Source organism: Pseudorasbora parva, chromosome 24 (genome assembly GCF_024679245.1).
Source record: "Pseudorasbora parva isolate DD20220531a chromosome 24, ASM2467924v1, whole genome shotgun sequence".
Taxonomy (NCBI): domain Eukaryota; kingdom Metazoa; phylum Chordata; class Actinopteri; order Cypriniformes; family Gobionidae; genus Pseudorasbora; species Pseudorasbora parva.
The window spans coordinates 28797918-28811541 of NC_090195.1; the positions used below are offsets into that span (position 1 = coordinate 28797918).

The 13624-nt window shown below is 38.5% G+C and overlaps 1 protein-coding gene across 2 annotated transcripts in view; it reads left to right on the forward strand.

Moving 5' to 3' along the window:
* gpr158a (G protein-coupled receptor 158a) overlaps positions 1-7723 on the forward strand; it is a 191960-nt gene extending 184237 nt beyond the window's left edge. The window contains exons 10-12 of one of the 2 annotated variants that reach the window (XM_067434785.1): positions 53-199; positions 347-430; positions 857-7723. In XM_067434785.1, coding sequence (XP_067290886.1) covers positions 53-199; positions 347-430; positions 857-2797 — 2172 coding nt within the window. In that variant the 3' untranslated portion in view covers positions 2798-7723. The remainder of the gene's footprint in view (positions 1-52; positions 200-346; positions 431-856) is intronic. The other variant, XM_067434786.1, reaches the window with a different exon arrangement.
* Positions 7724-13624: the final 5901 nt, after the last annotated feature.

The window sequence follows — 13624 nt, forward strand, 5'->3', positions numbered from 1 at the left end:
TTGTTGGCTCACATTTTAAAGTATATCTTAAATATCCATGTCTTTTCCACAGTTCTTGTTTGCAGGCACACATCTGAGGGATGACATTGCTACTGAGGCCTATGAAGATGAATTGGACATGGGGAGGTCTGGGTCATACCTGAATAGCAGCATCACATCTGCCTGGAGTGAGCACAGTCTGGATCCAGAGGATATCCGGGTAGGTGCCCTGTTTTCTTTTCTGCTTCCTTTTCCCCTTGAGTCTCTCCTACCTTAGTAATTAACTACAATTTCATAATCTGAAAATTTCATTTGACCCCTTGTACTATAACTGGTCATACTGAGCCATGGCAGTTTTTTATTGCAGACACCAGAGGAAATGGGCCAGCTAAGTTCTATTAATGGCTGTGGCGTAAGATCTTGCGACAGTCTTTGGGAAAAACGTACCAACGTGAGCAGAGGTTTTTGTTTGTTTGTTAGAGCTGAAGAAGTCTCTCACTGAAGACCTAAATTTTGGCACTTTGCTTAGATAAATTTCTACTCTTAGTACAATATTTGTTGATTGACTTTGACACAGCTGAATTAAATGCTTAACTAAAAGTTCTTCAGAGGCTGTTTCAGACCTAACAATAAAACACGAAATGTTCATATTTGACACCGTCCCAGACTGTCCTGTCTCTAATTACTGTAAAACAGCATGTTGGTTTGGTCTAACGTCTTCGAGGCACTGTCTGTAGTTGCATATAATGAATAGTTCTGCATGTTTTCTGTGCAATAGAGCGTCTGCTTCAGTGTAACTAGAATCATTTCATTCTTACATTTCTACATGTAGACATATGTTGTGAGTTAATGGCTCGTTTTGTCTTCAAATCCACAGGAAGAGCTGAAGAAACTCTACTCCCAACTGGAGATTTATAAAAGGAAAAAGATGCTGGCCAACAATCCTCACCTGCAGAAGAAGCGCAGCTCCAAAAAGGGCCTAGGCCGATCTCTCATGCGCCGCATCACTGAGATTCCAGAGTCAATGGGTCGCCAGTGTAGCCGTGAGGACAAGGACCTGGGTGAACATGGGAGTAACCGCAACAGCATCTGTGTCCTGAGAAAGAACCCATTTGACCCCTCACACTCTGTTAAGCCTGCCAAAGATGAATCCTTGAAGAGCAAAGTTTTCTCCCTTAAAAAGTCCCACAGCAGTTATGACCATGTTCGAGACCACAGTGAGGATTCCAGCAGTTCGGCAACTGACAAGATGGAAGTTGCAACCACAGAAGGCTCCCTCCTTGAAACCCTAATGGGAAAGAAGCTGGTCAAAAAGTCCTCTGAGAAGATTGATGCAGCCAGCGAGTCAACAGAGTCAGTTCCCTTGGTGTGCAAGTCAGCTAGCGCTCACAACCTGACAGCGGATAAGAAACCTATTCACCCTAGAACATCCATGCTGCAGAAATCTCTAAGCGTTATTGCCAGTGCCAAAGAGAAAACTCTTGGTCTAACAGGAAAGGCCCAACCAGTGGAGGATGCGACAAAGAAAGCTAATCAAAAGAACAAGGATGCCAAGTCCTCAGCTGAAGCTGAAGAAATGGAGGGTTATCCAAAGATGATTGTCAGTCAATCAGTGGAGTACAAGCAGACAGCTGCCAAAACCGGTATAATGAAGCCACAGATGAGCGGAAGCCAGCCCTCCATTTGCTCAGAAACAGCTAAGGGGAAAGATCTGTATGACCTTTCAGATGTGTGCCCTTGGGAAGTGGAGGACTTGCCGACCCCCTCCGAAAACAAGGTGCAGAAACATGTGTCTATTGCCCCTGAGCAGACCACCACAGTCCATGGAAGTAGCAACAAAACGACAAAGTCACAACAGCAAAAGCAGAAAGGCACCGAGCAGTCACCCTCTGTGATCAGGCATCCAAACCAGAAAGCTGCAGATAGAACAGACATATGTCCGTGGGAGGAAGGAAATGATGACCATAGTCAGGCAATGGGGCCAAAACATCACTCCAGTAGTAAGACTGCCATGTCCCAACCCCAGGTATCCGGAGAGGTCGCCAAGGTTCAAAAAGCCGAGGTCTGTCCATGGGACTTTGAGGAAGCATCAAGCAAGCCAAAGGACTCAGCTTGCTCCCCTGATCAGAGCAGACCAAAAAAGGGCACCACACCAACTGAGATCAAAGGTAAAATAAGCTCCTCACCTACTGAAGTCAAGGGCAAGGGTAATACACCTACAGAGGGCAAAGTAAAGAGTGTTCTCTCCGAGCCTACTAAATCCACAGGGAGTTCACTGCTGCCGCCCTCTAAAGCAGACGTGTGTCCATGGGACTTTGAGACTGTCTCGGGTCCAATCTCTGAAAAGACCCCTTGTTCCTCTCAGGTTTCTAAAATAAAGGAGACCCATGCTATAAAAAAGGGAACTTCCCCTGTCAGAATATTAGAGATGGAACGAGAGAACACAAAGGATCCAGATGATGACAAAAAGAAATCAAACACAAAAGACAAGTTCACCTCTGGCAAGACGAAAGAAAGACCTGTTAGCCAGTCTAAAATGGCTGAGGTTTGTCCATGGGATGCTGAGAGTAGTCAGGAAATTGTCTCAATTGAAAAACAAAAAAGCCCAAATGTTGCATTAGCAAAAGGCAAGCAAGCTGATGTATGCCCTTGGGATTTTGAAGATGCAGCAACTAGTAAAGAAGTCCACAGGAGCACCAGTTCATCTACTGGCAAAGGGAAAAGTTCAAATTCCAAAGGCAGAGTTACTAGTGGTGTTAAGATGGCAGATGTCTGTCCATGGGACTTTGATGACCAAGCAGCAACAAAAAAGGCATGACACTTTACCCGAGTGAACCATTAGTTAGTTTTCATTATATGTGCTTTTTCTTTCATAAATACACCATGGAATATAAACTTTAATAGAATTTTTGGTGATTTGAAGAGAAGAAAATCAACAAGTCGCACAAGCTGCCTTTCTCTACAACCTTTTGTTTTCCCTTTGTGTTTTTTGGAAGAAAAACGGAAGAAAAAAAAAATGGTACAAAAATGCAACAACTCACCTGGCATTCCAGATTCTAAAGTATTGGTTGAACCTTTAAATAGAAACGGTAGTTTACAATTATGCAACTCTTTATGTGCAATGTAAACAAGATGCCTATACTCACCACGTGTATACTCATTAACATTTGAACTCTCATAACAGCTGCATCTGTAGCCTCTCCTTGACTATGGCTTCCACAAAAGATTGTACCTGTTACATAGGAGGTGTGGACCATGCATGAAGTGTCAAGGAGCAAGCCTAATTCATTTCCTTGTTTTGATTTGTTTCATACATTATCGTTTGGTTTGAGTAAAAATGATTTTTTGCCAAAGATAGCGGTAAAATCCAATAAATCTAAGAACTCAAACCACAACAGCATACTAGAAACACTACATTTGTACAGTGAGCCGAATTCATATGGCTGCTAGAAAATTAGACTGTAGCACTTTAGTAAAGAACATACTTAGAAAGACAGATGTAAACTGGACATAACTCCATTCATATTTTCCCTTGTTTGTCTTTTTGGCCTTGCTGTTTTATGCCGTTCTGCAGTGAGATCATATGTGCACATCTGCAACACTTGTTTTAGTTTTCTTGACTAGAAAGAAAGCTAGTAAAAAATTAAAATAAAAACACATTTCCAATGCTTCCAAATTTGCTGATATATTCTCCTTAATGTGCCTATTTAAATAGTCCTGTACCAGTCTTACTTTGTATTGGGAGATGTGAAACCTTTGTCATAGCCCATGTTAGAAATATTTATTGAAACACTTGATAAAAATCAGCATCTTATTTTTGAAAAGAAATGACGTTTAGTTTATATATTAGCAATGTTGCAAAATTGTAAATGCTTTTTGAATGGGGTATGCTAGGGGGAAAAAAAGTCCACTACTCAGTTCATGGGACCATAGATATCGTTTCTCTCAGCGTAGGGCACAATCATTACGCTTTCTGCGCTGTCTTTCCTTTTACGATAAGAACACTCATGATAATGTACAAAATAGATCTCATCAAATTCTGATCCAAGCCTCAATTTCTTTAACATGTATCTGGTATCTTTAACATTTTTTTTGATGATTACATCAGTTTACAAAAAAAAAAATCTTGCTTTTTTAAGGAAATTTCTTAGAAGTACATTTCGAAACATCCCCAGAGACCACTGATGTGAATTCAACAATCTTTCTAAATTCTTGTTGGAATGTTAACATATCTTGTATGGCTTCTCAGTTCATGGTCATTGGTAATCTGTAATGATGTCAAAGTAACGGTATCACAACACATGCGGCATGAACTGCTGTACAGTACGATGCCTAGTAATGAAATATTCATATAAATGTTGCAATTGCAAACGGTTTTGACCCAATCGTATAACTAAATGTTTTTTAAATGTATTGACAGATTCTTGTGTTTTGTATGTGCGCACTATGAATTAGCAAGAATACAGAAGAAAAGGTTATACCATGTATATATGTTATATGAACCAAAGAGGTGAAAAAAAATGTACCTAAATATATAGTTCTTGACATTCTGGGAAAGAATCAAATGATGTCACACTCCCATCTCTCTAAGTGGGGTATATTTACCAATGATCTCTGGATAACTTCCCATGCGATATTTACACATTAGGTCATTCCTGTTCTGTAGTACGCTTGAACATGATTTATACCATCAGTAGAACAAAAACAAGCAGGACAGATATTAATTTAAAGAAAAAATAAATACTAAATACAGTATGTGACAGTGAGGACCTTTAAACGACTTTTTGGAACAAAAATGAACAACCTGGAACATTTTTAATAAATAGCTTGTTTTTAATTTTAGACATGGTCATTAAAAAAAATTCTAAATGTTAATTTATTTGTGATACTTTATTAAAAGAGAACCACACTCTTAGAAAAAAATAATTTTTAATGGGTTTCTTGACACAAGTTTTAAAGAACTCTTAATGCCAAAAAAAATCTATATAAGGAGAAATGCATTAAATAATTGCATAATACTTTCATGTTTAAACGGTCATGGGTTCGTCATGGGTTCGATTCCCAGGGAAAGCAAGAATTGACAAAATGTAAAATGTGTACCTTGAATGCAATGTAAGTCGCTTTGGATAAAAGCGTCTGCCAAATGCATAAATGTAAATGTAAACGGGTGCACTAATATGCATTAATTCATGCTTAAAGGAACACTCCACTGTTTTTTAAAATAGGCTCATTTTCCAAGTCCCTTAGAGTTAGGGTGCTTTCACATCTCTAGTTCGGTTCATTTGGTCCGAACCAAGGGCAAACAATTATACATTGTTGCATTTTTCAGCTTTTTTTGTTCCTTTTCACACCACACTGATTGCTTTGGTCCGAACCAGTTGAAACGAACCAAAACGCAGGCACGTGACAACATCCACATCACTCATTGGCCATGGCGTATTTCCTAAACTGCTTTCGATTGGTCAGAATTTTTGGTGTGGGAAAATTCCAACAGAAGAGGCAAAGCCAGCAAACTATAAGAACACTATGGAGAGACGACTGCGCGGGCCAGTTTTGTCCCTGGCCATAATCTACTACACTGTGTGTATTTACCACAGTATGCAAATACCTTTCTATAATGAAGCGCGGATGCGACGTGAAAACAACGTTCTAATGCACTGCAGACATCTTCCGAAAAAATTGCCAACGATCTATCAGGTAATAATATCATGCACACAATGTCAGCACAGCTAACTACGGCAGCTGGTTCAGTCCAAAAATGATCATTACTTTTACAGTTGGTTCTGTTCGAGGTCGGATCACGTTCTCACCACAAACGAACCGCTCCAGAGTTCGTTTGAAATCGTACCAAGATCACCTCTTCAAGGAGGTCTCGGTACTCTTGTTTGGTGCGCACCCAAGTGCGATTGCTGCTTTCAGACCTGACCAAACGAACCACACCAAAGAGGGAAATGAACTCTAGTACGATTCAACTGAACTAAATGAGGCAGGTGTGAAAGCACCCTTAAACAGTTGAGTTTTACCGTTTTTGAAACCATTCAGCCGATCTCTGTATCTGGCGGTTGCACTTTTAGCATAGCTTAGCATACATCATTGAATCATATAGGTCAATTAGCATCGCTCTCAAAAATGACCAAAGACTTTATTTTTTCAAAGAAATTATTTGTCCTAATTAAAACTTGACTAATCTGTAGTTACATTGTGTACTAAGACTAACGGAAAATTAAAAGTTTCGATTTTTATACCGATATAGATTGGGCCTATTTTCTCATTCCTGAGTAAGAATTATGGAACTTTGCAGTTGTACCATGGGTTCAGCAGCGCAGTGATATTACGAAAGTAGTCCTCAGATAGGTAACTTCCAATACGACCGGCACTAAGTTTGTGTCGTTGCACTAAGTTTGTGTCATTGCAGCCGGCAAATTATGTAGTGGATTTACTGTGCGATATGGTTCTGTGTGTCGTAAAGAGCTGTGATAGTGAGTCGAAGGTGTATACTAAACCATCATGTTTCACAGAATACCAACGAAAATCAAGTAACGAAAGAATCAGTGGTTGACTGCTCTGAACCATAGATATTAAAACACTGGAAGATTCAAACAAGAAACTGCGTGTTTGCTCAAAGCATTTGGCTCCAGATGACTATTTGGAAAACATGCATAGTGTTACCACGGTATGGAATCTAAAGGATATGGCCAGACAGGGCGAAGTGTATCACCCCCTTGGCTGTAAGTGTAACAATATTATTATTTTTTTAGCTTGAAAAAACAGATTGAAACTGCTGTTGTCTTAAGCTAACCTGTGAATGAAATCACTTAGCATGGGGGTTTTGCGCCCCCCTTTGGTTTATACAGTATATAACATTAGTAGTTTTATTTTTAGCATTCTGGTGAGGTAGTGTATAGTTTGATTAATAGAATGTTTACTTGCCGGTATTGTTTATCTACAGTTTCTATGGTACAAAATACTACGTTAGTGATATTAAGTTCTGTTCCAAGGCTTCGGAGCGTGTCTCATGCATTGAAAATTATTTGGCCACCAAAAAATGTTTGTCCCGTCAAAGCCTTATTTGATCATATTTTTGTGATTTATGAGTGAGATGACATGGGCGCATGTAAACTGAGTGACAGAGAGAAACAACAGAGAGCGCACACTCTCTCTGTCTTCATAATAAGCAGTCTTAGAATATTTCATTCACATATTATGTTAGTCAAAATCATGGACCGAATCCATGTCAGACCATTTTTCCTAGAATTTTGACTCTTCTCTGACTTATCAGTTTGAATCTGCTTTCCTCGTCCCTTCTGCCAGTCTTTCAGCCAGACTTTGTCTTTCACATATCAAAAGCTCATCTTCAGTGTAACTGTTATTCCGGTTCAAATAGATACGGTTCGGGATCTGCACCAAGTAAATATCTTTTGAATCGTCTCTCACAAACGTCTCCATGGTTACAACGCACGCTCTCTGAAGCAAGCAGATCATCACGCTGGTTTTATTGACAGAAGTTTGTCTATTAGGCGCTGTGTTATATCATTGCGCTGCTGCACCCACGACGGCCGCAAAGTTCCTACGCCGGAATGAGAAAGTAGTTCCTAGCTATAACGGTCTAAAAAAATAGAAATTTTTCATTTTTCGTTGGTCTTAGTACACGATGTAACTATAGAAGAGTCAAGTTTTAAATAGGAAAAATATTGAAAGTCTTTGGTCATTTTTTTGATCACTGATGCTAATGGACCTATATGATTCAATGATGTATGCTAAGCTATGCTAAAAGTGCTACCGCCAGATACAGAGATCGGCGGAATGGATTCAAAAACGGTAAAACTTAACTGTTTAACTCTAAGCGACATGGAAAATGAGCCTATTTTCAAAAAAAGTGGAGTGTTCCTTTAATTAATGCACAGATAATCATGATTTAATGTATTACTAATGGTGAACTAACCCATTTATTAATAATTACTGCATCAGCAACTAATGAAGATTCTACATGATTAATAGATTAAGTAATCATTAAATTGTTATTAGTTAAATGTGTCATAATGTATTAATTCCTTAATAACATATTATATTAACTAATAATGCAAATTAATGTGTTAATTACCACAAGAGGGTCAAAGCCATGCATTTCAACTTCCAGTTGTCTGCTTTAATTAATCATTAGCTAATGATTTATAAAGGTATCATTATGTTATGACTTTACTTGTTGGGGCACATGACTATTAACTAATTCAAAATTAATTAAAAACCCATAACCACAATTACATATTACTTAATCAATTAGTTAATAGTCATGTGCCCCAACAAGTAAAGTCATAACATAATGATACCTTTATAAATCATTAGCTAATGATTAATTAAAGCAGACAACTGGAAGTTGAAATGCATGGTTTTGAACCGTTGTGGTAATTAACACGTTAATTTAAATTAATAGTTAATATAATATGTTATTTAGGAATTAATACATTATGACACATTTAACTAAACAATTTAATGATTACTTAATCTATTAATCATGTAGAATCTTCATTAGTTGCTGATGCAGTAATCATTAATAAATGGGTTAGTTCACCATTAGTAATACGTTAATTCATGATTATCTGTGCATTAATTAAGCATGAATTAATGCATATAGTGCACCTGTATTGTAAAGTGTTACCATTATTTCAATTGCGAGCTGTTTAATTAAAATTAAAAATCAATAAAAACTAAATTCATAAAATGATTGGAACTCCTAAAGGGTTTGGAACCATTTAAGGTTCTATTGAAGAGTGCATCTTATATTATTTCCATCTTTAAACATTGTGAGTTAAATATTTTATAAAAACTGTACTGTGGAGTAGAAATGACCCCGGTGGTATTTTATTGACTAAAGCAGCAATCAAGAGAGAATCACCACCTTCCCCAAATTCTGTAATCTAATTCTAATTCAGAACCCAGGATTCCTGCTATCCTCATCAGGATATGTCCTTGTGGATTTCTAGGTACACTAAAGGGAACTTTCAGAAACCTACTGCTCCTAAACTCTCTAGTCATCTCATACTCTGGTTAGAACAATACACTCTCCAGAGTCTGTTCTTAATGTATGCCTAGATGGATGTGTAAAATTGACCAACTTTGTTACATAGAGAATGTTTCTGGGAATGGTTGTTGTATCGTAGTGCATCCCTCTAGTTTACAAGTTTTACTCATCTGCAGGTCCTCGGTTGATTTCTATGTAGTATGATGTAAGCACTCAACTCATGACCTGTTAATGTTAATGGTAACCTTGCCTATTACATTGTCTTAGTGCAATGTTTAGTTCAGTTTTTGGAGTTTACAAAAGTGATTATTTATCTATTTATGAATTGATTTTGGTTATTTCGCTCGTTTACTTGGGCCCCGCGCGTGTCCCACCACTGTCACGTGTTGGGGGAACACTCCTACTACTTAACGCGGTATTGTCTTAGCTCTAACTCTCGTTGCTTCTGCATGATAATGAGAAATTAGTAAGACTGATGTTTCACTGCCCTTGATAGAACTTAAAAATAATCTTTGATCTTTTTTGGACTGTTAAAAGTTGTATAGTGAGTGAAACTGTACCCTACCCACTGTATTATGTGCTTGTTATATTAAATGCTCTATGACAAGCTTATAGCATACACATATGGAGATATTTGGTAGATTTATATTGTGTAATATTGTGATAGCATGTACATAAAAATACCTCCTCTGCAATAAATATTTCTACAAAAAGCTATTCTGTGTTGACTGAATGAATAAAAAAAAATGCAAATATAGGTTTTTGTAAACCTGTGTTAAAGCACTTACAATAAAAACGTATTACTCATTCACAAGAGTCTGGTACATATCGGAGGCATTCTGGATTGGAGGTAAGAACTGCCCACTGATAACTATTTGGGCCAAAGGCTATTTCATGATATTTGATGATGATATTTGGTTCTAAGGCCATGTGTATAAAATCACAGAAGCTGAGGTACAGTCTTGACACAATTTTCTCCAAAGAGTCTCTCCACTGTTGCTGGACAATAATATTTCTCTAGGTAGCTAATATTCCTTTGATCGAAAATAGCTTGTGACTAGTCTTAAAGGAACTGTATGTGAGAAATGTATTTCAATTAATCATAAAATGGCCCTCATGTCACTAGACATTAAGAAATCATGTTAATTTCAAATACTTATATCACTGACAACAGTAGTCCGGCCAGAACATTGTCATTTAAAAGTTGTTGTTGTAGCCCTCAACTGATGTTGATGTTAACATGTTGTGTTTTGGCCTGAAGCTCCGCCCTCCACCGATCTACCAATCACGAAGTCAGTAGTGTTTGGGCATCCGGGTTGCCAGATCTGCTCTAGTTACCACAGCTGCAGATACAAACGCTCCTGCTGATCCTGCAGCCTATCTGACAACCTCGAGTCAGGGGGAGGGGGAAAGGGGATACACCACTCTACAGTCATTTGAAAGTACCAGTTTTGGCCACATACACTTCCTTTAAGAGCATTTTTTTAAGGTCTTGTCTGTCTTAGACTTAGAGGACTCAGGATTTTGTTTCAAGACCAGTCAAGACTAGCCTGACAAGCCACACCCACAAGATGTTTGGTCTGGAAACTCACCATTGACAGAGCTCAATCCGAGGGGCGGGATAAACGGTTGTCTTTCAAACTCCCTCTGCACGCATTTGGATATCTCTGCAACCAACCAGAGCAACGAAGGTGAAGCAGAGCTCATTGACAGATTAACCTTTCAACATTTTCGGTCTGCAAAACTCAGAACACATCTTCCCTTCTTAAAAATGACTTCAGTGCCATTCTTTGTTCTTTTCTCAGAGAAAAGCTTAACTCCAGGTCGCGGTCAAAGCTGATTCGAAAGACTGCCGTTGGCCAGTTTCTGTGTTTACTAAAAGCACGCAAACGCAACTCGGCCGTCATTATATTAAGCCCCGCCCACCGACTCTATCCGATTGTTAAGGCTGACGTCACGCGGCAGCACTTCCGGGTCCAAACGCTCTATCTTATACCACAAGAAAAACTACAAACGGTGCTAATATACACACACAGTGTTGTGTAATACTACAAAAAAAATTAATAATAACCTTTTTCTCCATACCAAAATTCCAGATGGCCAGACAGTGATTCATCTTTTATAAATCGTTAAAATATTAATGTCTGTAACGCTGTGATCATAGAGAATGTTGTGTAGACTGTAAGTATTTAAAATGTTTAACTTTTTTAAATGTTTGATGTTTAATATGAACAAATAGCGTTAATAAACGGGCGTCAATGGCATTCTCAAGGTAAACGAGTTGAGGCTTGGACCCAGAAACGGCGTTCCTTACGTCACGACTTAACATTCTGATACACGATGTGATTGGCGCGACCAGAGTTTGGCGTTTACAGCTCAGAAGTTTATTGAGAGTTGCTAGACGACACTCGCGGCAAATTAGATTTGCTGCCGCTAGGGTGCGTCTAGATTTCTAGGCTAAGTCAAGACCACAACTGCCAGTGAATTTTCTGATTTATTGGTTTAACATTAATGTGATTGGATGTTTTGCAAAAAAGTACTTGTATGAGATCTAGATTTGTAAGAGATTGGTGATAATTAAGCAATATCACGAGCAAGAGAGCTGTTTTCACAAATTTGAGCATCACTGCAAACATGATATTGCTTTTATACAAACATTCAATATTTAAAAAGAAGAGAAAAAAACATTATTTATGCATTTGTGATTTACCAATTCAGATGCATCTTCTGTAACACCTCTGCAATGCAAGGATCATTTTTTGTTAAAGGGGGGGTGAAACACTCAGTCTCATGTCAATCTCATGTCAGTCTTGAGTACCTATAGAGTAGTATCGCATCCTTCATATCTCCGAAAAGTCTTTAGTTTTATTATATTTATAAAAGAAATATAGGCTGTACCGAGTCTTTCCGGAAAAAAAACGAGCGGCTGGAGGTGTATCGTGTGGGCGGAGCTAACGAATGACGAGCGCGCACAACGCGGTGACGTCCTCAAGCGTGGAGAAGAAAACTTTACTCTAATATACCATGGCTATCAATCAGACTAATGCAGATATGATCCAGAATCAGGAGGCTGAAATAAATTGAACAGGAGAAGCAACAACATCAGGACGTCCGTCTCTGTGGTATGTACTGTATTTAGTGGCCTGTCAACATTTGTGTGTGTTTACTCGCAGTGTATGAGGACATGATTCGGTTTATGGACTATTGTATGCGACTAAACCTTAGCAGTAGCAAGCAAAACGGTTTTGCACGTCAGACTAGTGTAACGTTATACAGAGAACAACAATGGCGTAACCGTTAGCACATTTGAATGACGAAGCACGCTTTGTGAGAACGCTAGGTTTATGTTTGGGTGGTTTTACAATAAACAAACTGACACCTATGTTGGTCAGCTAAACAAATATAGTATTTAAACACACACCATAGATCGCATGCTCCATTGATAAATTATCTGTAACGTTACACGATCGTGTTATTTACTAATTTTACTTACAGCCAACAACATAGACATTTGAAGCAGTTTTACTCACCGCCTGTTTCCAAAGCAGGACCGAACCTTTATCGTTGGGACCGCTCCGTCAAAAACACACTTCTTTGGTAACATTGTTGATTTCGTGAAGTCAAGTAGACAAGGGGATCTGCAGCTTGAGATCCACTCGCTCACGCGCGCGTGCACCCTTCCGGGAGAAGAGCCCGTACGGCCCATACAAGGACCTTCCGCTCTATCGGCATCAAGCCGAACCATAATCGAAAAAAACTCTCCGAAACTTGTGAGAAACCGGAAGGAGTATTTTTGACACAGAAATACTCCATCAAACGTCCAACATTAGTTTTTGAAACTTTGTCTATGTTTAGGATGGGAATCCAAGTCTTTAACAGTGTAAAAAGCTCAGTGTGCATGAAACATATCTCCTTTTTTTCTGTACACACTCTGAGCAATAATTTTGAGGATTCACTCATACATTTAAAATTGCCATTTGTCTATTTTTATATGGATCTTTGAATCCATATAAGGCTCTTTTTACTTTGTTTAATCAAAACTTAACTCAATCTTTTCTCTGGTGATGTGTCATTTTTCATTAATCATTTAACCAAAAAAACTGGCCATCCACAATCAACTGCAAGATAGTATTCCTTTTTGACTGCATCTCAAAATCCAGTGAACAAATGATGGATAGAACCAAGACTTATTTTTTCTTTTTACATATCCACTACACTATGTCACAATACTGGTAATTCCAGGACATTAGGGGAGGTTTATCTGCAATTTTTTATACACAAAAAAAACAAACACTAAATGTGTGTTTTGGCTGGTCATTTGATGTCATGTGCATGCATATTATGTGTTCACTCTATAGGAGTGTAGTGTTTCTTTACAAAGTGACATCGCTAACTACTGGCATGGCAGCATAAAACAGCATTTTTAGACTTTTTTACGGATCTGAGTGAATGGCGATCCAGCACACAGTTTTGAATCACAACACACTTTTTTTTTGAACACACACTTAAGCCGTGTTTCCACCGCAGGAACTTTACCCAGGAACCAGGAACTTTGGGGTGGGACTCGGTGTGTTTCGACCGCAGGAACCAGGGTCTAAATTAAGTTCTGGGTAAATATTTCCCCCT